This window comes from Spea bombifrons, chromosome 7 (genome assembly GCF_027358695.1).
Source record: "Spea bombifrons isolate aSpeBom1 chromosome 7, aSpeBom1.2.pri, whole genome shotgun sequence".
Classification (NCBI taxonomy): domain Eukaryota; kingdom Metazoa; phylum Chordata; class Amphibia; order Anura; family Pelobatidae; genus Spea; species Spea bombifrons.
In genome coordinates this window covers 10682506-10706564 of record NC_071093.1, presented here as the reverse complement: position 1 = coordinate 10706564, position 24059 = coordinate 10682506, and the positions used below count along the sequence as shown (strand labels likewise).

General features: G+C 37.5%; 2 protein-coding genes across 2 annotated transcripts in view; one reads left to right on the top strand and one right to left on the bottom strand.

Moving 5' to 3' along the window:
• The window catches only part of LRP2 (LDL receptor related protein 2), a 78719-nt gene extending 68574 nt beyond the window's left edge, over positions 1 to 10145 (top strand). The window contains exons 64-79 of the mRNA XM_053471642.1: positions 734 to 865; positions 1077 to 1208; positions 2832 to 2975; positions 3604 to 3769; positions 4036 to 4164; positions 4641 to 4861; positions 4987 to 5169; positions 5334 to 5453; positions 6251 to 6341; positions 7396 to 7463; positions 7590 to 7710; positions 8080 to 8209; positions 8310 to 8423; positions 8752 to 8850; positions 8950 to 9021; positions 9387 to 10145. Coding sequence (XP_053327617.1) covers positions 734 to 865; positions 1077 to 1208; positions 2832 to 2975; positions 3604 to 3769; positions 4036 to 4164; positions 4641 to 4861; positions 4987 to 5169; positions 5334 to 5453; positions 6251 to 6341; positions 7396 to 7463; positions 7590 to 7710; positions 8080 to 8209; positions 8310 to 8423; positions 8752 to 8850; positions 8950 to 9021; positions 9387 to 9554 — 2090 coding nt within the window. The 3' untranslated portion in view covers positions 9555 to 10145. The remainder of the gene's footprint in view (positions 1 to 733; positions 866 to 1076; positions 1209 to 2831; positions 2976 to 3603; positions 3770 to 4035; positions 4165 to 4640; positions 4862 to 4986; positions 5170 to 5333; positions 5454 to 6250; positions 6342 to 7395; positions 7464 to 7589; positions 7711 to 8079; positions 8210 to 8309; positions 8424 to 8751; positions 8851 to 8949; positions 9022 to 9386) is intronic.
• A 2460-nt stretch (positions 10146 to 12605) lies between these two features.
• On the bottom strand, positions 12606 to 15916 carry LOC128501977 (retinol dehydrogenase 5-like). Its single transcript, XM_053471650.1, has 6 exons — positions 15694 to 15916; positions 15319 to 15354; positions 14779 to 15109; positions 13975 to 14233; positions 13478 to 13641; positions 12606 to 12919 (listed from the first exon to the last, which is right to left on the bottom strand). The coding sequence occupies exons 1-6, from the start codon at positions 15706 to 15708 to the stop codon at positions 12669 to 12671; spliced, it is 1056 nt and encodes a 351-aa protein (XP_053327625.1). The 5' UTR covers positions 15709 to 15916; the 3' UTR covers positions 12606 to 12668.
• Positions 15917 to 24059: the final 8143 nt, after the last annotated feature.

Below are 24059 nucleotides of genomic sequence, written 5' to 3'. Positions count from 1 at the left end.
GCTGGATTCGAAGTGGAAAGGGGTAATTTGTTAGACAGGCAGGAATAGTAGGAATGTGCGAAAAATGGAATTTGGCAAGTTGGGAAGATTTAACCCAATGATCCATTTAGTTATTTATCCAATTTGGTTACCGTTGCAAACCACATTTGGCTGAAAGACTACACAAATATTGTGTTAAAAAGTCTGTCTGTGAAGGTGATAAAAAATGTTTTTATTTACTAATAGGACAGTTGTGTGAGAGTCGTTGTCAACTCCTTGACCTCAGTATAGATTATAAATCCCAGTGAGCTTCTTCTGCAGGAAGAACTTGGCTGGCCCTGTATAAAATATATTTAAATCAATAAAAACATTTCAAAGTCTAATTACTCACTGAGTTATGCATCATACGGGTCTAGCTTCATAAGGAATATTAATTGAGGGGGTAAAACAACTCTCCCTTTAGTGAATAAACCCCAAAATTTTCGATTTCGAGGAAATCCTGCTTAAAGTTGTGTCTGCATGTTACTTTAGACATGTAAACTGCAAGTAAAATGAATTGTCAGTTGCCTAAATTCTTTAAATCAGGGCAGCTCAGAGCGAAATTTTGCCTTTGGCCCCCTTTCCGGTCTTCTTTTGAATATGAAACTTGTATACATGCCTCGAGGCGTGATCACCAGCCATGCATTAGTTTAAGAAACATCAAAGTGGAAGACGGCAGTATTCTTTAGTTTGTATTTGTTTGAATTCTAATCAGATCGAGGGGCACAGCGGCACTGTTCAGAAAATATCTGTGAACACAACTGCACCAATTTAGAGGGAGGCGGATTTATCTGTTCATGCCGGGCAGGATACAAAGCCAGCGAAACTGATCGTAATTCATGTGATGGTAAGTTTTGGATCTCTGGTTGCTGTATCACGAGCACTAGAAACATTGGAATGGTATGTGATACATTTTTATTACTGTGAATATGAAAGATATTGAGTCATCTTCTAAAAAACGTTTGTTATTTCACATTTGTCTTTGAACACTAGATCGCGTGTAATATTCGAATACTTAGAGTTTTGCAATCTTTTGACTAGTATTTTTTTGTGTTTAGATATTAACGAGTGTGAGTCATATAGGACTTGCCCCCAGGACTGTATGAATTCCAAGGGAAGCTATGAATGTTTCTGTGCAGAAGGATTTCGGTCTGTTGGTGATCAACAAGGAAAACAATGCGCAGCAGAGGGTAAGGAAATTAAAACACGGATGAGCTCGGCGCTGGAGTTGGGCATACAAACCACAGCATTTAAATCTAAAAAAGATTAAAAATAAGCACTAACCCAATGACCCACTTGAAATTTGCCCATAACACCTGTTGTTTAGGTTACCTACTGAAATCGTAAAGGTTTGCTCTATCACAAAACATAACTTCCACTATCTAGTGTGACTAGTAAGTAAACCTTAGCATATGTATCATTTTATTAAAATTCCTGAAGTGTCACATGACAAGTGTTTCCAACAAAAATTATGAATGCGTCAAAATTTTACATGATGAATATATTATTTTTGGGAAAGGTTTGGGTGTTTAACAGTGCTAAGGATGATATTTCTAATACTTGATTTAATTCTAAAAGTGTTAAAATCCTAAGCGTAATTGAAACGCTGCTGATTGTAACACTTTTAGAACTAAACCATAGGCCTCTACGTGTCCTGAGCCTTATTGCTGAAAGGTGATATACAGGGGCGTAACTAGAAACCTCAGGGCCCGGTGCGAGAATCTGTTAAGGGCACACATCCACCCCACCCCACCCCCCCCACCCCCGTCCCATCTATCCCTTTCTCAAGATCTACCCTCTCCCTCCCTACCCCCCCTTCTCACGACCCTACCCACTCCCTCCCTACCCCCCCTTCTCACGATCTACCCACTCCCTCCCTACCCTCCCTTTGTAGGTCACTTACCGTCGCCGTCGCCGCTGCTGCTGCTGCCGCCGCCTGCCTCAGCGCTGCCCAGAGTGCTGTGTTGGGAGCGTGAGACGCGGCGGCGGGGAGCGGAGGCATCCTGGATTTCTGTCAGTCAGGCGGGCCCAAGAGTTGCCGAGCGGTTGTTTTCAGCAACCGCTTGGCACCCCTTGGGCCCCCCTGACTGGCAGAACTCCAGGGCCCGGTCGCAGTCGCGACCCCTGCAACCCCGGTAGTTCCGCCACTGGTGATATAGGAATACTCTTTTACTAATGTATCGGTTTGTCTTGGCTTACCAATTCCAGTTTTGTCATAGCCTTTGAATGTATGGACTGTAAGGATCGCTGTGTAAATTCCTGGTGCTGTATAAACAAAAGATAATAATAATAGACCATAAACCAAGGTTAAGGGATTAATAACTGAGCTAGGATTGTGGGTTAAGTATTTTAATCACTACTAGTAGTAGTAATGTTTTTTCTGTGTCATCACGTCAGGATTAATCTGTGTTGATTTAATTATAATGATTAAATCTCCCATAATATGGTTACAGAATGTGCGACTGGGTGTTTTATAATTATTATTTATTATTTTTATAGCGACATCATAAGTTGTGTTTATACGTCTTTTTGTTCTGAGTTTATAACTCCCACAGTAGAGTCAGTGTCACGGAACTGCTTACCTTGGCATAAAGAAAGGGAAGCCATATCATTCAGAGGAATTTGCTTTGGTGCTTTCTGCAACCAAGAGGTGTAATTATTTTACGTGCGCCATCACTAATGCTTACTGCCACCTTGGGTCAAAGTGGATACTCAAAGGACGTTAATTTACCATATAGAATAAATTGCTTTAAAAGAAATGTAAACGTTGTGACATATATATTTATTAATTGTATAAATTCTTTATTTTATAGGCAACCCACCCTTATTGCTGCTGCCAGACAATGTTCGTATCAGAAGATATGATCTGTCATCTGAAATATACTCAGACTATATTGAAAATCAACAGCACATACAGGCCTTAGACTATGACTGGGACCCTGAAGGGACAAGTCTTAGTAAGTACAGTTTGGCCTGCTTGGTCTTCTCATGCCACGTGATGCAGTATATCTGCCATTTTATCTTATAGATAGTCTATTATATAGATAAAACTATTATTGGAGGTATCAACAGTGAAATCTGCTGTCTGGAGATTTCTGTATATGGACTGCTTTTTCACTCATTATATGCAAACGTTAATCCAGCTCTAATTTAAAAATACATTTTAAAATAATTGTAAAGGGATCTTTTCTAATGTATTGGCAATATAGAGTGTTGACATTATGTAAAGGTAATGCAGAAAGAAAAGCACATATTTTTTTTATTACTAAAATCTATGTTTTTATTATTTGAGATATTCTCTGGGAAGTTCTTTGTTTTAGTATTTGAAATTCTTCAATTATAACCATTTTACAGGTATATCAGTTGTAGAGACTTGTGAATTCTTTAAATGCAGGCTCGGCTATCATTGAGTCAAACATAGCAGATGGCATATAAGAACCATTGAATTTCTCCCATGTATGCACTTTATCAAGAGAAAACACTCACGTGGTACTAGTTGTGCCATGTACCGAACTATGAACGTGAAATGGGTTGTAAAGTAGCAGAATCTAATGTAGAAGTAAACTCATGATTTTCTTGTTAAAGGTGTTCTGTACTACAGTATTCGAGGTCAAGGATCTCAGTTTGGCTCCATAAGGCGCGCTTATATACCAACATTTGAAGACTATGGGAATAATTTGGTAAAGGACACGGATCTTAATCTGCGTTACATTGTTAACCCGGATGGCATAGCTGTGGACTGGATTGGAAGGTATTGTATAATTAAAAAAATATGACTTTGTTTTGTTACACATACTTTATTCCAATGTTATATCTATCTTGAATCACAATTAGTGATGAAAAATAAATCACACCTTCTCCCATTGTCCTGTGTTCCAGTCTAGAATTATATTAAACTGTCTATGTTCTATACACCCATGTACCAAAGTGTTTTGTCATCTAACCCACCTTCTATCCAGAGAGTATGAGCAGAAATACTTTTTAGGCATACTCATATGATGCTATTTCTCTGATTAGACATATCTATTGGACCGATGCCGGTACAAATCGAATAGAAGTAGCAAAGTTGGATGGACGATATAGGAAGTGGCTTATCTACAATCAGATCGATCAACCGGCAGCCATTGCTGTCAATCCGGATCTTGGGTAAGAATCTAAATACAAGATAAGGGCCGTTTCTTATCTTCACTTTCTCTAAATCTTGAGATATCATGTCCCTGGTGAAACAAAACAATAATGCCAATGATATAACGCAAGGGTATCTTATTTTACAATGAATGAAATATTTGCCATGACTATTATACTTGATAAAGATTTTGTATAATTTTAAAATACGATCAATTATAAATCCAGATCACAAATAAATAATTTCATCTGAATGAGACGTGAAGTTTTTTCTGATACCGGGGACTTGCTGCTTTTAGGTAAAATAGTTCATTTAAACCTATTATACATTTCAGCTAAGGCCATATCACCGTTACTGGAACAGCTGCTTGAGCTGAAAATCAATTCAGATTATTGAAACTGAAATATTTGTCAACTTTTATTTGCTGGAGTGTAATACCTGAAAGCCAGGCGTATAGACACGACAGTAATCATGTTATGTGCTTTATGTTTTTCAGCTATATGTATTGGACTGACTGGGGAAGACAGCCTAAAATTGAGCGTGCTTGGATGGATGGGAAACAAAGACAAGTTCTGGTTTCAGATGACCTTGGGTGGCCAACAGGTCTTACTATTGACTACATAAACAATAACAGAATATATTGGTGTGATTCGAAAGAAAATATTATTGAGTCAATGAAGCCTGATGGGACAGACAGACAAGTTATTGTTTCTGGAGGTTAGTATTGTGTGTATCTTGCACACCAAAAGTTAGCACTATATATATATTTTTTTTCTCTTGTGTTTCGTGCTGATTTGGCCATTATATAGTTAGTCTTTTATTTTCCTTTTTTCTTTCTTTAGTTGATCTGGGAAACCCTTACGGCGTGGATGTGTTTGAAGGTCATTTGTACTGGACTACTAAAGAAAAGGGAGAAGTTTGGAAGATAGATAAATTTGGCAAGGAATCAAAAGTTAAAGTCTTGACGGTTAACCCTTGGCTCACCCAAGTCCGCATATACCACGAACATCGGTACAATCGCTCAGGTAATTTGTCACTTATTATTCTAGAGACCACAATGGCTGCATGTGGAGCTGCAGAAAGAAAACACAAAATCGAAAAAAATATCTTATTATGATTCCAGCCCTTACCTGATTGTAAACTGTTCCGGTAATTTACTTGTCTTTATGTTTTTTCTTTTGTGTTTTAGTTGTTAATCACTGCAAGGATGTGTGTTCCCATCTGTGCTTGCTGAGACCCGGAGGTTATACATGTGCCTGTCCTCAGGGTACCAGTTTTATGGGAGGCAGCACCACTGAGTGTGATGCAGGTACGACCGGTTCTTTCAAAGAAGGAATATTTATCAGCTTTATTAAAAAATGAGATACAGAAATTATGCTTACTTGACATTTTCCATAGATTTACACTTTTGTGCACAGTACAGCTAGAAGAAAACACAGACAGAACAAATGCTTATTACAATGACTGCTAACTAGATTTCTGTATTCGGATTGCTACTTTTTTATTTTAACAAAAACAAAATCATAGGAATGAAGCAGAGATCTCTGAATTTTTGTTTGCACTTCGTTTTGCATTTTTTCCGCTCTCTCACACTCTCATTCACACTCTCTCATGCTTTCTCTCACACTCTCTTTGTGAGAAAGCATGAGATAGCAAGAATGAGAGAGCATGAGAAACTAAAAATTTGTCTGAATCCTTTTTTGGTCCATTTGGACAAGTCTACTGCATACCAGCCTTCTGTAGAACTTCATATGGAGAATATTACAATAGAAACATAGAATTTGAAGGCAGATAAGAACCATTCAGTATATTTAGTCTGCCATTTTTCTCCGACGCAGAGACTCAGACCTTAATCAGTCCTTGGTCCTGTCTTAGAATCAGGATAATCCAATGCCTATCCCAGACATGTATCCCAGGAAGCTGTTCCATTTACCTACCATCCTCTCATTAAAGAAAACCATCCTTATATTACATCTAAAAATAGGTGGGAGATGCTGTGGGGCTAGTTAGCTAGTTAATTTGAATTAATTCAATTCATAGAGCAACAAGGGATGCAATGGTAGTTTCTTCATAAATAATATAATAACAACAATCATACTTTTTTAGCCGTTGAATCCCCCCAAACGATGCCAGCGGGATGCAGATGCATGAATGGAGGAACCTGCTATTTTGATGAAAATGATCTGCCTAAATGCAAGTAAGTTGGCTTTGGATGGTGGTCTGCTTTTACAAATATCACCTTGTAAACTTCACGGCAGTCAGGGCCGATCCCAGGATTTGTGGGGACAGGGGCAGGATTTAGAAGTGGAAAACATAATAATGAAAGCACATGAAGACTAGTCATTCCAGTCAGACCAGAAATGAGCCATATTCCTGGCTATTCATTGTATTATCACATATGGATATTACACCCAAGCTAAAAGTCAGTGGACGTGAGTATATAAGAACAGATTACAAGCACGAAAAACTACAAATATATACTTTCAATTATCATGGCCATGATACATTTATTGGCTAACTGAATAATACTTGATTGCAAGTTACCAGATTTCGTTGCAACTCAGTTATCTAATAAAGGTATCATCTTAACCAAATTGCTCTTTCCTTCCTCAGCTAAAACAGTCCAATTCTATACCTCTAAGAAACAGGCCTTGCATTGCATGCATAACTCAAACCAAAAACAAGGGTTTTTTAAAAAAAGGGGCTTTCCTTTTTATTTGCATGGTTGCATTTGGACAGTTATGTTTGGAGAACATATGAATACTTTTTATATTTGTAAAGTAAGAAATATATCCATCATGCATTTTAAGTGATCCTGCCGGTTCTGCCATATTTAAACTTTTCTTTCCTGCTGTTGATTAAGGATGAAGACAAATGAGATTTTACAGTCAGTTTTAGCTTAATTAAACCTAGCATTTTGCTGCATCTATAGGGTAGATATGAGAATGGCTTCTTAAAGCAACCCTTTTGAATAAGAGGTGGTACTCAGAATAGTACTTTGATAAGTTAACACTAAAACAATAGATAGATGGTGGACTTCAGTTTTTGATGTTTTTGAGTCCATTGATGTTTTTGGAGCACATTATTCAATTTAATGTACTGTTTAGTTAAAATGTTTATCATATACATCATACACACACCAGCATTTATTTCCTTTTAACATAGTATTTTAGCTCAAGAGATTTGGAACACATTAAGTGACATGTTTTGCTAAAGAATATATATGGTAAGTAACTATTTTATATTAATAGGTGCACATCAAGCTATTCTGGGAGCTCCTGTGAAGTATATTCCAGATACCACATGCCTCCAGGAACAAGTATGTTATTGAACTATTGGTTCAACTCCACCTATACTAATACTATACTTACTTTAAAGTGTTAAAACAGTTCTGCAGACACATTACGTTGATAGACCTGATGACTGTCAATGATTTATTTTATAGCGGCTGTCGCCATTCTTCTCACTGTGATTTTGACCATCATAATATGCTCTCTGGTAATTGGCGGACTCTCGAACTACAGACGAACAGGGAAGCTTTTACCGACATTTCCGAAATTTCCAAGGTATGTGCAGCGTCTCCCCCTGAATAAATGAAACTTCATAAAGTATAGTTTGAATGAATACAGTATGAATATAGGATTTTTAGTTACTATAGTAATGACCTGTTTATTTCAAAGATCTTTTTACATTTTATGTCTTTACTGTATATACCCTACTTATTTTACAGAGATAAAATCATTATGTTAGAACTATTAACCTTACTGTTAGAGCTTCCCAGCCAAATATTGTTTATGTAATTGGTTTTAATATTATGAGGTTAAATATACAGCTGAAAAAAAGCTGTATTTATTTTAAAATAAAGATTGACTCTGATAAATAATAATGCTGGAAGTGTGCGATTTGACATTTTATGGTTTTGATTATCGATACAGCTTAAGCGGCTTAGTGAAGTCGACTGAAAATGGCAACGGAGTGACATTCAGGTCTGGCACAGATGTCAGTATGGATATTGGCGTCGCCGGATTTGGTGCAGAATCCTCTATAGACAGAGCCATGCAAATGGTATGGATTCCGTTCCATGAAGATAGCATATAAAACTTAAATGCTAAAGAAACGTAAATAAAATAAAATTGTAACAATGTCTGATTTTTTTTCTCCCTAGAATGAAACATTTGCTATGGACTCTGGAAAAGAACCAATCACCTATGAAAATCCAATGTATACAAGTGCTGGAGAAAGTGGAGTCAGCGTCGTGAATATCAGTCAACCACCAGATGTATGATTTTGTGACAGCAATCCATTTATTTTACAGCTCACTTCACTAAATAGCCCCATGCAACAATTGCATTGATTGAATAAATTACTTTAAGGTTGTGGAAGAAAATTCCATTTTAACTTAAAATATAATTTATTTTAATGACCCCCAATGTAACACAACAAGTAATACTGCGGTGGACTCATTATGTTGGATCATTATGTTGGATCATTTTCATTTTTTTTCCCTCAATTAATTATATTTTTTTATTTATTTTTTTAACTTTGGTATTTTTTGAGAATTGTTCAAATATTTACCTTTGTGCTAATCTTTGACATTTTTATTTTAGGTCACTGAGTCAAGTAACGGACACAAGCCAGATAATTTCATAAACCCCGTGTATGCAGTTGACACAACACAAACTACAGTGAACACAGAAGCCGTCCAGGTTCATATTTTATTTTTAATTAAAACACAAAATCGTTGCTCACTGTAGTGGGGCTTCTTTATTCATTTTTTTCTGAGTATAATCTTATTTACCTTTTAGGAGACAAAGTGGGGCTTCTTCAAGAGGAAAATTAAACAAAGCACAAACTTTGAAAATCCAATATATGCAGAGGTAAGTCAACTGTTTCACAAACCCTTAATAAGTTCAGTTAATGCAAGCTTTTGTACATTGAAAAGAAATCATATAAGACGTTATGGAACCTGGAAGATATTGTTATGTATTTTTTTGTTCTTTAAATGCAATGTTTTGGCTTACATTGTTTTCTTTGTTCTTTCGACGTCTCATTCTTACTGCCTCCCTCCATCACTCATTCGGAGTCATCTTTCCTTTTTCTTTCTTTCTTTTTCAAAGTATTGTCCAGATCCATTGGGGGGAGGGGAATTATTATTATTAATAATAATTATTATTATTATTGTTATTATTATTATTTTATTTAGCTATGTACATATTAAACCATTTTTTCTAACTCATTTCAGATGGAGAAAGATCACTCTCAGGAGCTTGATGAAGATCCTTCCCCTTTCACATCGCCACCACCAACAAAACCCCCCCACAAAAAGGAGCAGCCTCCAACCGCCTATTCCCCGACCGAAGATACCTTCATAGACACTGCCAATCTCGTCAAAGAAGATTCAGATGTATAACTAATTCTTTTACTAGGGAATACTCTGTCAAATACTGTCTTGCACATATTTTTATATCAGCAGAGAAAATAATGTTAACAGTGAATTCTTTATATAAAATATATTATTTTTAGCTAGTAGGAATATTTTTGAAGCTTTGCCTTGTTTTTTTTTTTTTGTTGAAAAAAATGCCAATTCTTATTTTTATGAACAATTATCACATTGTACTATATGTATATCTTTGCACTGAAACTGTCTGAAAATAATATTATAAATATTGTGTATATTTGTAAATTTTTAAAAGTGATGATGATATGTGCAAACTTTGGAATTAAAACATTAGTTTTATTACAATAGGGACACTAACGCAAAAAGAATATTTTTGAACATCTATAGTTTTTTGTTTTTAATTGTACAGATGTGCATAGAAACGCCTATTCTGAAAGCTATATATATATATAGCTATGAAATATGTTAATTTTTTATTTTAATTGTCTTTTTAGTCAAATTTTATAGTACCCTGATTTGAAGATTAGGTTACTTACTATGCAAAATTTGGAACAATCGGTTGCCTATGGAAAAATATAATTAAAAGTCTATTAATTAAAGAAATCTTTGTTTTTCGTTTTATCAGTATAACACAGTTTAAAAAGTCAAAAAACTAGGTTTCGTGTAGAATATAATAACATTATTTTTAGTTATGTCAGTTGTTTGCAATAATAATAATATGTATTGAAGATTCAATTAATAGATCCACATTGATGCCTGGGGTGTTAATTCTCATGTGAAAACGCGATGAATATAATGACATGAAACTGAAACTAGATCTATATTATGCAGAAACCACACAGGAGAGAAACTTTGTGACCTCGCATCATGCTGTTAGAGTACCACCGAAGTTAATACAATATGACAGATGTAGCTTCGACCCACGGGCCAGGCTCAGCTCAGTTACTCAATGAAAAAAACACCAACACACAATATGGGTTTTAAAAGGCCACAGCCGTTTTATTTAACAGTCATTGTCCCGTAAAATCTGAAATAATAAACATAGAGACAATAACATAACCAAAACCAACCTAGCTTGCCAAGTTATCCAGGTACCATACCACACACCAATTTAGGGAAGGGGCATACCCAGATGCCACAACCCAGACCTGAGGTTCCGAGCACCACTCCCTGCAAGGAACCTCCCACCGGTTATGACCACCAATGATCATACCACCCCATTAACCCCTTGGATACCTGGCAAGCTACCGCCTGCGACTAATGTAGCAACACCACTCCACAAACTCAACCACATAACGGGAGAGAGGGTGCGACAAACAACACCAGGTAAGATTAAACTAACCTAGCCTTGCTCAGCACCCACTCTAGTCCATTCTGGCCCCCTTGGGCTTTATGACTATTATTATTTGTTTTATAGAGCACCTATGATGGCCATAGGCCATATAATTCCATAGCGCCATACAATGGGTAGAACAAGTAAGGAGGGCCCTGCTCAAACAAGCTCACAATCTAAAGATGACCAATCTAAAGATGACCAACAAAAATATTTTTCTACCCTTCAGTAGCATGTAAAATTTCAAAATCTATGCAAGCATTTAAAACTTTAATATTTAACAGTGATTTTTCTTTAAGGTAGAAAACATTATGGAAGTTCATTAGTCCCCAGGTTTTTAACTTCCTGGGGTAGGCTACCTCGGGGTCTCCCCTCTTCTGGGAAGTGGACAGGTACATATCAGTGCCTTTTCCTGCAGTTGGTCAAGGAGCAGGGGAACCAAGGGAAGGCGTCTGGGAGCAGATAATGGGAGTTTAGTTGCTTGAATGAAGTAGCGTCCAATTCCCGGCCTAAATAACACCAGAGACACTTCTTTATTCAAAACTTTTATTAAACGTCAGCTATGGATAAATTTTGACCGCGGTGCGGACCACATATTACCACAGCACCGTGACACTCAAACAAGCTTTATTAATGTTTAACATCAATTTTAAGCTTAACCATTTATTTGCCAAACACATTTTGACACAGTATATAAACAGCTTTAATACCATTCCTTTTACCGTCAAACCAGAAACAATAACAATTATAACCAGTTAAGTAACCAGCTGGTAGCGTGGAAGCCACAGGTTCACAGGGGCGAATACCTCTGGGGTGTCCTGCACTTACACCTCTGCGCACCATGAGTAACCATACCTATAAATGGTTAACTCCTGCACCGTACCAGCCTCCAACCTGAGCACCCAGCTGATGCAAAAACATAGGGGAGGGATGGGTAGGAACATTTTCTTTACAAATTAATTACCCCTGCCCCACATGCCCCTTTATATACCCCCCAGTGAGGCTCAATTACCCCCTCCCATATCCGGCCTTGCACGTGCTATTGGGGTATTAACCCTTTCCCTGCCACAATTTTGCCTTTCATAATTTAACCCTTTTTTCCCAACATTCTAGGGGGTACCTTGTCCTGCACTTCATTCATGGGGCCCTCTATCCCATTCTTTCCCTCCGGGGCTGTTCTTGATTATGTGTTCAAATGTTTAATAAAGCTGTGTCCAACACCCTTACCCACATGCAGCTGTTGTTCTTGGGGTTGTGGTGAATTGTTGGCAGAGTAAGTTGATTCCAACTATAGGCCTAAGCAGTCATGAGATCACATCTGCCTCCATCAAAGCGAGCAGAAAAGAGTACGTCCTGCTAATTCCCTTCTAGTTCTCGTGACCTTTCATAGAATATTCGATTGGAATCCTACTGGCAGCCCATGGAAAATCAGTTGTATCATACTGCTGAGCATTATTTTTGGGGGTTTTAAAGCTATTCTCATTACTATATGAAGGCATCACACCAGTGGTAGCTCTCACTGCCCAACAGAAAAATAAGCAGTCATTTTGAATTGTCAGTGAAATGCCAACATAATAAATATATTGTAGATATGTGTTGGAATTCTGATTGGGGATAATCTGGATTTTGACAGCTCATCATTGTATAATGTTGACTGGGTATTACCCCCCCCCCCCAAAAAAAAGCACAACTGAATATAGCAAAAACATTTATTACATCATACAAGCTCATAAAAGTCAAACGCCCCGATCAACCAAAGGACACGTAATTTACACATAATGGAAAAAAAATAGTTATACATCAACTTGATTTTTAGACAATACTCTTTTGCTGCCAAGTGGACGTGGTAATATGAGTTTCAGCATTTTATCCGCAACAACGGCTGGAGCGTAAGACAATGGGAGCCAAAATAACTTTGCATCCCAGCCAGCTCCATATCTCGTCCTCGGATACCTTGCTATCAAAGCATGTTCCATGCAGTTTGTCACTTTAGAGATGTCAGCATCACAGAACGTGTTCATTGAAAGCCGCTGGATCTTCAGATCTATAAGTATAATAATAATATTTGAGTTAATTGTTATGGATTGATGTTAGTAAAGCTAACAACCATGAGGTAACTTCTGGAATGTCCCTCATAAAAATGTAGGTGGACCTGTGCAACTAATCCCATTGCATTCATGGGAAGCTGTACTGACGTTAACCTGAGACACACGTAGTAAATACACAATTTCCTATTACTGCAGCTTTGGTTACCCAGAATGATCTCATCTCAGATATGTCTTTAGGGATCGGCCTCATTAACATATAAAGGTTTTTATATATAGTTATATATCCACATAACCTACGAGTGGGTAGTAGATAATGCTCAGATTTCCAAATTAGGTCACCAGTGCAATCCAAGGGGCAAGATGAACTATATTATTGGATATATACATCTATATATTTTTATACTGTGCTTTCTGAGTAAATTACTTATTACATATGATAAAAGCATCATTTAAAGCATACTGTAACTGATCAATGGGATTGCCTTACTGTGAAAAATAAATGTATATATATATATATATATACATTTCAGGGCTTTAGAGCTAGAAATACTTACACTTATCAAAATATTTATCTCCATATGAGCATTTAACTTCTGGTGCAAGCCGGTTCCAGAGCCTATTTAAATCCTTCTCAATCACATCTAGACTGGTGACTCCAGTCTTGAAGAAACCAGGCTCGATTATACTAACTTTCACTCCGAAATACTGCATATCTCTCCTGAAAAGGGAAAAAATACAGATTTTGGGAATACGCGATATCCTACAGTAGTGGAAGTATAATAAAAAAGAAAATGATTCAATTAAATGCGGTAGAACATAAATTTAACACACCTACTTATGGCCGAGAATAGAGGAAAAAGACAGCCATACTTATTTTATTGCACATTTGACGCCATTATGTTTATAATTTGTATAATGTCCATTTTGTACCGTGCAAAGTTTATAGATACATTCATTTTCAGAGAATTAAAAAAACCTCTTTACATCAAATCCCTTTTTTTTACCCAGAAAAAAATCCTTTGCAAAGGTCTCATCTATTCTGGTAACTCACCTTAAGCTGTCAGAGAAAGACTCAACTCCACACTTTGATAGGCAGTATCCGCCACCCCCAAACGCAAGCCTTCCCATGACACTGGCCACATTGACAACTCTTCCCTGGGCTTTTTTTAGAAGCGGCAAAAATTTCAAGGTGACTTCAATAAGTCCAATTAGGTTGACGTCGAGAACTCGATGAAAATCCTCCATATCCAACCAGTCAGTCGGTCCAATAGGAGTGGCTCTTCCAGCATTGTTGACCAATCCAAATAACCCTATTTAAATTGAAAATCAATATATATGATACAAATTATATTATAAATGTCATTATGCCCCCCATCACACAAACTGAACTACTGTGTATGAGTTACTCTTATGTTTTTAAGTAGCAAAGACTAGGTAACTAGGCTCTTAATATTTCCTAAGCAATGTCTTTCTCCTATGCTACTGTTATTACTGAATCGTATTACACACAGCATAACTTTTAACTTTTAGGCAAATATTTGATACTTATATCACTAACCCCAACTTAACTAGTTTTCTAGCACATCATGCTTATTCCTAGTTTCCTAATTAGTTTCCCAATTCCTCTATGCCATATTCAGATTCCATAAAAACGACAAGAGTCCATAATTAGATTCCCATTGTTCAGTGCTGCGGAATATGATGTCACTATATAAAATAATAATAAAATAATAATAGATGGGACCAATAGGGCTGGTGTGGGTTCTGGACAGAGAATAGGTGAATCCAGGCAGGCACTGAGCAAAGCAACATCATCTCACAGAAAAAACGGCATGACCCCAAGTATAATAGTTACCTTTTTTCCCAGTTTCTGACGCAACGTATTCCACGGCATTTGCAATACTCCTGGGGTTTGTAACATTCAATATGACCGTTCTCAGCGCTGGTGACGTGCACGCTTTTAGATCCTGGCTCCCCTTTTCTGTTAAACAGGCAGCAATTACACCAAAGCCTCTTTTATGAAGCCTTTGTGCCAATAAGTTCCCAAACCCAGAGTCACATCCAGTGATGAAAACATACTTTTCACGAACATCTTTGATTTTGAGACTGTCTCTGATGGTCCAGCAAACGATTAAAAAGACAACCGAGGTCAAAGTCCCCATTAATATCGGGTTAACCATGCAGAACTAGAAATAATAAATAAGGAAGAAAATTGTTTATTGTTCCAAGCGTATGTGACATGAGATCCAATAACTATTTCTCAACCCATTTTACCCCCCAGCATTAATTAAAGCCTTATATCCCAAAACCGTTATAAAATCGCAACACTTGTACACAGAGAAGAGGGCCAATAACATTTACTGTCAAATATATAAAAGAGTTTTGATATTCTTACCTCTTTAAATCTTTCAAACCAGTCATCTTGGGCTTCCTGAAAAATAACAATATAATAAAGTCATTAAAGGAATCATGTTCTCTCACAAAAAGAGTTTTATTTTTAAAAGCTAATCCTCTTCCGTTTCAAAGAGACGAATTACTGTAAAAAAGTGGAGCTAAGAAGACATCAAAATAGTAAAAAATATCTACCATGGACTCTAATAGCCATCTAAAGTGTGTTTTCTATATTATTTGTCATATAGCTCATTATTTAATTTTTTTAAAAAATCAACACACCATACATATATGTAATTAATCGAACAAATTGTCCTTTAGAATTTATTTTATGATGAGCACGTCAATTTACATACAGCGGTACTTTTCTGCTACTTACATTCTGCAGAGCCATCTTAGCATGCAAGTTGTGGCAAAGTGGTCACGTAGCTACCTACTTAGGAAGGATAGTACGGAATCCCAGGTTAAAGCATTGTGGGTTCTTTCACAAAATATATATAAAAAATAGTTCATAAATCCAAATGCATTGTGCGTAAATATATGTCAAAAGTTGACATTTAGTTCCATGGGGCTATCATCATTCCCGTGATAATTCGTCTACTTGCTTTGACTGTTTGCTTTGGTACTTCGTGTATCCTTGTCGTGCTTATTTTTGGAACATGGTTACTTAAGCCTTCTTAGTCTAAATCACTTACATCTCAGCTCTGACGACAGGGCCATGTGTTAATTTTATATATGGTTATGCAAAGCCCTCTTACCATCATCACGTAACGAGCTTTCTACCTTCAAAGATCAACCAGCCAGCTTTTCAAGATGTATTTTAGTAGAATAATAAATACGCTGTCTTAATCTGTGTGGGTCATGACCTGGGATTACCTGCGTTTCTCCATTTACTTCTCATATCTGTTTCTCTTTAATCACAATTTAAAGGGAATACATTTAGAATAATTTTGGTATTTCTCCCTCAGTACTCAGTCAGGAATAAAAGGCATTGCCGCACTATTAAAGTTTAAGTGTTTTTGTAAACCAGGAAGTTCCTAAGTACACACATTGCCTCCATTTTTTAAATGTACAATCCTTAATTTTTTCCATATCCAGAATGGTTTAAGCAGTATAGAGATCTGTCCCTTGGTCCAGGGCCAAACTGGATAAAGGTGCGGAGGGATAAGACATTTTTATGCTCACATAGCAGGAATAGGCAAAGTGTCCATAGAAGGACACCAGTGTCCGTGACGAGGTATATGAAGGTCCATAAAACATCATTAACCCCTTAATGACAAAGCCCGTACATGTACGGGCTCAAAATGCATTGTTTTCAATGGGTTTAGGGACTGCCCTTTGTCCTTAAGGGGTTAAATTATCCATCACAGACCCCAGTAAATGCCCACCATGAGCAATGTTGTATATACAGCCACACACTGAGTATGGGTGCTGTCAGCCAGCTGCCCACTGGGCATTTGCATGGTCTGCCAGAAGACCAGACTGGGCCCACCCTGGATTGTTTGGGGTGATGAGGTAATGTTAGCCATGCCAAGAGTCAGGGAACTGGACACAGGTACGCATCACCCCCTCCCAAACACAGAGATCAAAAGGTGCCATGGAGACTTGTAAATCAGTAGTGATATCTGGCAAAGTCAGAGAGTTCCCTGGTATCGATGTTGACAGTATAACTGGAAGCTGAAGGGATGCCATATTGGCTATTTTTAAAACATATTGAAAAGAATGAGTCCTGGTACCGTAGCTGAGAACTCTTGGTGTTTCACCCTGAGTCTCCAGGTTTTTGCTCAAAACTCAAGGTCTGAGGGTGAAGGGACATAATCTTGGAGTCACACAATATAGGGCTGACTATTCTCCCCTACTGTGATCGTATGTCAGACTTATGCATTAGCTTCCAGTATATTTGGGTGATATCCCTGCTTGGGTGTAGGTGACTCATTTCAGTGTATCTTTAAATAATGATAACTCAAGGTATCCATGAGGACAGGTATCAGAGCCATTAGGTTAACACATTTGGGCGAGTCACTACATAGAATCTTCACAATGGGTTATTGAAGGGTTAATATTTCCAAAATCTCAGGGTCAGCTGATTTAGAAAGTCCTCAGGTATTCCCAGTGCCAACTTCTGATCAACCACAAAAAGTAAGGAGGCCTTCCTCAGAATATGTAGAATTAATTTGTCACACAACAATTGCCTTCTGCAATTAACCATATTAACATTAATCACTGCAACTTATTTATGCATCTTCTATAGCAAAAGGGACAGTGCCACATGCCTCACAGAAATCTAGATCTGATAGATATATATATATATATATATATATATATATATATATATATATATATATATACTGCCACTCCCTGGTCTAAAATGTATCTAGAGCAGGGGGTAGCAGTAATGTAATAATAACCATTATGCACTTTGTATCATTTTGATCCCAAAATAATGTTTTTTGTATGTTCATACATTCCAATTCATTTTTAGCACTTTTTTTCTTTTAGTAGTTGATTTGATTTTAGATCTGAACTAAAGGGTTCTGGATAAAGCAATTTGTATACCCTTTAAATCTATATGACTGGGTTCTGCTTTAAAAAAACTACATAAGTGAATAGTCAGAAGCCTTAAAACACCACTAGATGGCAATAAATCTGTTTTATTGGTTTTGGCGTTTGTAACGCATAATATATGAAGGCTTAATATATCTCACCTCAGCATTAAAGTGATAAATGTGGCAACAGATAAAGATGTCTGACTTTTGTTTACTGAGAATAAAGACAAACAGATGAGGATTCTGCATGCCAGCCACCATCGGTACATACTGTAGATCCCTGTTTCTATCTATCAGGTCCATAACCTTGAGGTTTTCACAAACTTTGTGTGCTGAAATTTGGAATATTACATATATAATTACAGTGTATTAAAACATATTTACATTGAAGGCTTTAGGAACAAAAGAAGAATAAATCTGAAATTGTGAAGGTGTCTACTTTCTTCTACCTTTCCTCCTCCCTGTCCAGAGTTCAGTAACAAATATCAATAGCCAAGCCAAGGTACAAAGCAGCCAGTACCTACAAGAACCCAGGCCCAATTACTACTGTTCTTGGGTCTATTGACTAAGAACTCGAGTGGTCACTTGAGTTAAGGGTTCACTTAAATGACCTAACTCAACTACAGTTGCATGACCTCACCTATTAATGCTTGCAAGACAACTTGTATATACAATCAGAGGCGCATCTTGACTGTCCTAGGCCAGACCCACAGGGCCGTATGACTTTCCTTCATGGCTGCCTTATACCATACCAAGCGCTAGGATATGGCGTCTTATCCAGGCAAACTGCATGTGCGATATGGAGTAAGGTCACCATGGAGGCTGTGCCAGTTAGGCACAATCATTTCTGGGAACTCTCTGGATTTCGCCTGTTGACTCCTAGTGAAGCGGTAATTCTCTGGGGCTCTGTGTCACCGCTCAAAATCTCCGGGTCTCACTGCCAATGACCATTTCCCCTTCCACACCCATACAAATGTAAAAGGTTTAGGGCTGATGTCAAGACATCATTGGGCCCCACCCACATCATCAGCCTACCAGAAGAGGGAGAACTCTCCTCTCCCCAACCTGCCCAAGAAGAAGAGGAGCGCTGTAAAGCCCAATAGGGAGATCTGTACCCAGTTATGCTGCAAAGGTACTGAAAACATGAAGCACTCATGAACAGAGAACACGTTGGTATTAATAATGTTATTTTTAATGTAGGCCTACTTTGTTGAGTTGCAATAGCCTCTGCTGTTTTCAGGTGGATTTCTCACTTACCTGAATACTTTATTTTACATTTCAGCAGATTTCATACACCCATATAATGATTTTAATCTTTTAGAAACTCGCCGCAGGAGTACAGTTATGGTCAGCATTATTGCCACCCTTGAATATTTTGTACATCATGTACAATATCCTCAGAAAAACTGGAAATGTACCTACATTGTAACATCAGAATATTTTAATTGGATGTCCAAGAAATTGAACAAAAAAAGTTGGCTTGTAATGATTTCACAGAAAAACCCATAAAATATAAGGAGTTTGGGTGGCTGGTCCATTGGTAAACACACACACATACATACCTCTCAGGCTATTGCTATTATTTAGTGTCTCAAATTACAATGAACAGTTAGAAAGGAAGATTTGTTTAAACCTAGAACTTACCGTATTGATTAAACGAGCACAATCAGTAACTCCAATCTGAGCATGTTTCTGAGAGCTCCCTATTTTTTTTCTGGATAAAACGATAATACAAAAGGTCGGCTGAAAAGGGTGAAGAATTACTTTAGAGAGATCCTTACTAAAGACTTTGATCTTTAGCTTTTTCTAAGATAACATTCAAAGAAGAGTGATTTTGCAAAGTCCATTTACTGCTTCTCATACGTTAAAAGCAGATGATATTTCATAAAGTTCTGCTTCGTGATGCAGAGGGTAGAAAAACCCACATTTAATAGCGTCATTAGAATCAGTTACTCATAAACTATTCTCAGCTGCTGATCAGAATTTTCACTATATTGGCGCAAAATCGCATTAAATGGAATCGCATTGGTTTAAGCGCATGTATTAAATCACAGACATTTGTGAATCATTTTCAATAGAATATATCTGAACGGCCTGGCTTATTCATGGAAAATATCCACTGGAATGGCATATATGAGCATAAATCTTATTCTAAAATGTAGTCGCAGCACATACCCACCTAATTTAGCTGTGGAGCTAAGTCTATATCGAACTCACCAATAGTACACATATTTTAGTTTTAAACATATTTTAGCATTAAACATTTTATTAAATCCGTATTTGCCATAATCCTTTCTTCCTGGACTGCTACTTTTTAATCAAAACCACAGATGAATAACTATGTTAGCTCCAAACGTATAGCTTTCCCTCAGTCCTGCCCTAAAAAACCTTTATTTCACCTTTTTTGGGGGGTGAAATTCTTCCATCTCCAGGATTTTATTCTATTGTGTACTATGAACACTAGATTGGTCTTAATATATATCAAATCAGCCATTGACCATTGCCTTATACAGGGCCGGACTGGTGACGATGAGACTTCCTTTAAGATGATGACATAAATGTGGCTGATGTCTAGATATGTGCGGCCACACACTAGTTTTTATGCTCACATAGCATACGGCTGTGCATACCCAGCTGCTGGAGCGGCAGATCAGGTGAGAGTGTGGCTCCGTCAGCCAGTGGCCAATGGCCATTTACCCGGTGAGCCAGACGGCCAGTCTGGACATGGCCATATGAGCCCGGTAGTGCATTAAAAATTGCATTATGGGAATGTAAGGGGGTAGAGTTATACTCATAACCAGTTAAGCTAAGCAAATCCAAAACTAAAAATGTATGGCCTCATGGGTCATTATCCCCTCACTACACTTACTTACTTTACTGCACAATACGTGGTGGATCTTGGTGGTCTATTAAAGGAGCAGTAAGGTCTGAGCTATCAATAGCAACTCAGATTTCACTAACTGACTGGGGTCCATGTCGAGATTGAGTAGGAAACAACCAGTGGCTGATAGTTTAGAAATAAAACCTTATCTATGTCTCACTGAAATGTACTCTCACGGTTGACATCATACCTACTTTGACTTCTGACTGAGTAGCAATTTGATTCTAGTCAGTGTGAAAGCTGTCTTCTGCTTGTACACATTAAATGCATCTTTACTGGGGAAGTAGATATGCGCCTCCAATATTGCTAGGTGTGTGTTACCTTTATGAACACTTTTCTCCTGAACCAACGTACCTTTGCCTATACCATCAAATGATTTATGATTCCTTCTATATGGCATCATTAAACACCCTTTCTTAGATCTAATATATTCCACATGGGGAAAGAGGGGATTCTTCAGAATCCTCGCATGCATTTGGATAAATTTAATGGGACATCTCAGCTATCACATGCATTGAATTGTATGATAGCTAGCTCCCTTTAGGTTATGTCTTCTGGGCTCTTTAGAAAAGACTGGTGCTCTATACTTTGCTATGTGCCATTTGCAATATTGTTCTTATTTATTTATTATTCATTGTTTTTTGTGGTAATATAAAAATCCATATATACAGTGGGAACTAAATTGTTCAACTAGGTTAAAGAGACAGTTATGGCTGTATTTAAAGAAGGTCACCAATCCTAACTACATACAAGAGGCCGCTTTAATAGTACAGGCCTGAAAGACTGATATTTATTGATCCAGCTATACTGTGTGGATCACATCCATTGTTTGAGGGTCCTGAAGAACAATGTTGAGAAACTCCAGCATAGATTTCTGGCCGAAGAATGTTCATTAGCATTAGTTCTGAACTAATGATTAATTCAGAAGGTTCTGATGTACAAGGTGTAAATCATTATCACTCTTAATTATTTATAACTGTATTTGTTAAGGTTAGATAAAAAGTTCAATGACATGGAAGTCACTGAACCTACTGTTCTTGTTTTAACCTCTGTTCTGTTGAGTTTCAAGACTTTTGTCCTGGATAGTTAATGACAAAAAACCTTTAACAATGTTTTCTCTTAAATGTTCTATTTTTGCGTTATTGTAACACAATTTTAAGCCAACCCAAGACCTGAAAAAAAAACTTGCTAAATCATCAAAATCTGTATGTTTTGTTTACTTTTTTTTAAAGTTGTCTGGCAGGTTTTTTTGGTTGATCTATTTATGCACTTGTATTACATGCTCCTAGTTCTGATACTGCTTCCAGCCATGAACCTGTATACTTCATAATATATATAATATGGCTGTATGGATACAAAATGGTTTACTTCTGCTGGGATAGCTAGGAGCGCTGGGATAGCTAGGTGCATTTAAGCAGACAAAGAATGCATATTAAAGTACTTTGGAAGTACTTTAACGGGAATTCTTTAAACCTAGGGAAAAAATAAGCAAGTATCTTCAAGAGAAGATGCAGCTCCAGAGCTGCAGCAAAATGTCTCCTCTGCAGTCTTATGTTCCTGCTTGAATAGAAACACTTTCCGCTCGTACGCATGGTCCCAGAAGATTCCTGAGCCAGCGCTGGAGTTGTACATGTATCTATTATGTCACAGTTTCTAAGCATCATTTATGCCTACATACATTTGCATCCTACACAAGATTACATTAAAAGGTGGTAGGAAGATGATAGAAAAGTGATTGTTTTTCAGAATGTTAAAAATAAATTCTTGAAGAATATTTTGAGAAGATGTTTCTAACACCCCCTATGCATTGTTTTAAATCTATGTAATATGTTAAAGCTGGTTTACTAATCAGGACATAAGAGGATTAAATGTACTGTCCCACATAGTCTGCTGAATTAAAAACTAAATGCAGCATGGGAAACAGCACTGCTAGCACTGTTGAATGCCCAAACACTTCCCAGGTATAGTGATTTAATGTTAAAAGGTTTTTCCACATTCAAAAGGATGCAGATCGACCAACCCAATAAATTACTATAAAAGCATCTGTGCTTTTACAGAATGGGTGTCATTTTTAATTGGACATAAGGGTAAAATGACTCTTTTTTTCAAGGTGTGTTGCTCTTTATGTTGGGTCCCTTGCTTATTTTTTTATGGCCTGCTATCAAGCTCATAGAACTGGTAGAAGGGATGTTTATGAACTGTTTGACACTTATCATAATCTATGAAGCCAGTGATCAGTGTGAGTTCTTTTAAAATTAACTCATCACAAACTCATCCAACCATGTATTTGTGGACCTTGCTTTGTGCGCTGGAGTCATACCGGAATAGAAAAGGGCCTTTCCCAAACTGTTCCCATAAAGCTGGAAGCATAGCATTGTCCAAAATGTTTTGGTATGCTGAAGCACTAATATTTTCCTTCACTGGAAGTAAGGGGCCCAAACCCTGATTTCAATAATTAAATGTCCATATGGTGGTGCACAAAGCAAGGTCCATAAAGACATGGCTGGTGGATGCCACCAGTCATCTACCTGCTACTCTTGCAAGCCGGTACCTACGCCATTTAACAGCTACTGGCTTTAAAGTACCGGGGACAATTTTATTTCCCAGTCTGGCCTTGCAGGGCTAACTCAGCCCTCCTTGTAGTTGAAGTTTAGTTGAAGAGTTTTACCCTCCGTAGTGAGCCATAATATCAGGGAGTTGAAATGTTCAGCTTATTATGTTATGTGGAAGAACTTGACCAGCCGCACAAAGCCCTCAACTCAACCACATCGAACACCTTTGGGATGAACTTGAACGGAGATTGCGAGCCAGGCCTTGTCCAACATCAATGCCTGACCTCACAAATGCTCTACTGGATACATGGGCATAAATCTCTACAGAAACACTTTGACATCTTGTGGATAGCCTTCCCAGAATGGTGGAAGCTGTTATAGCTGCAAAGGGGGGCCCGACTTCATATTAATGTCTGTGTATTTAGAATGCAATGTCATCAAAGTACCTGTAATGGTCAAGTGTCCCAATACTTTTGTCCATATGGTGTATAACTGTTTGATCAAGGTATGGTACAGAGGTGAGCGCCAGGTGAGCCAGAAAGAACATGTAACAGACCTGACAGGTTCTCCCTATTTATTTATAAATGTGCATATTTAAACATCTATGTGTATTACCACCAGATGTATGGACAGGCGTGTGTCTTCTTGTAATATCCCTTTTTGATTATTGTCAATGATCATTATTAATTTAGCCAACAGAAAATTATTCTTGCCCAGACTGAACAGGGCAGGGCCTACAGTTGGTGATGCCTGGGTGCCACTCTAG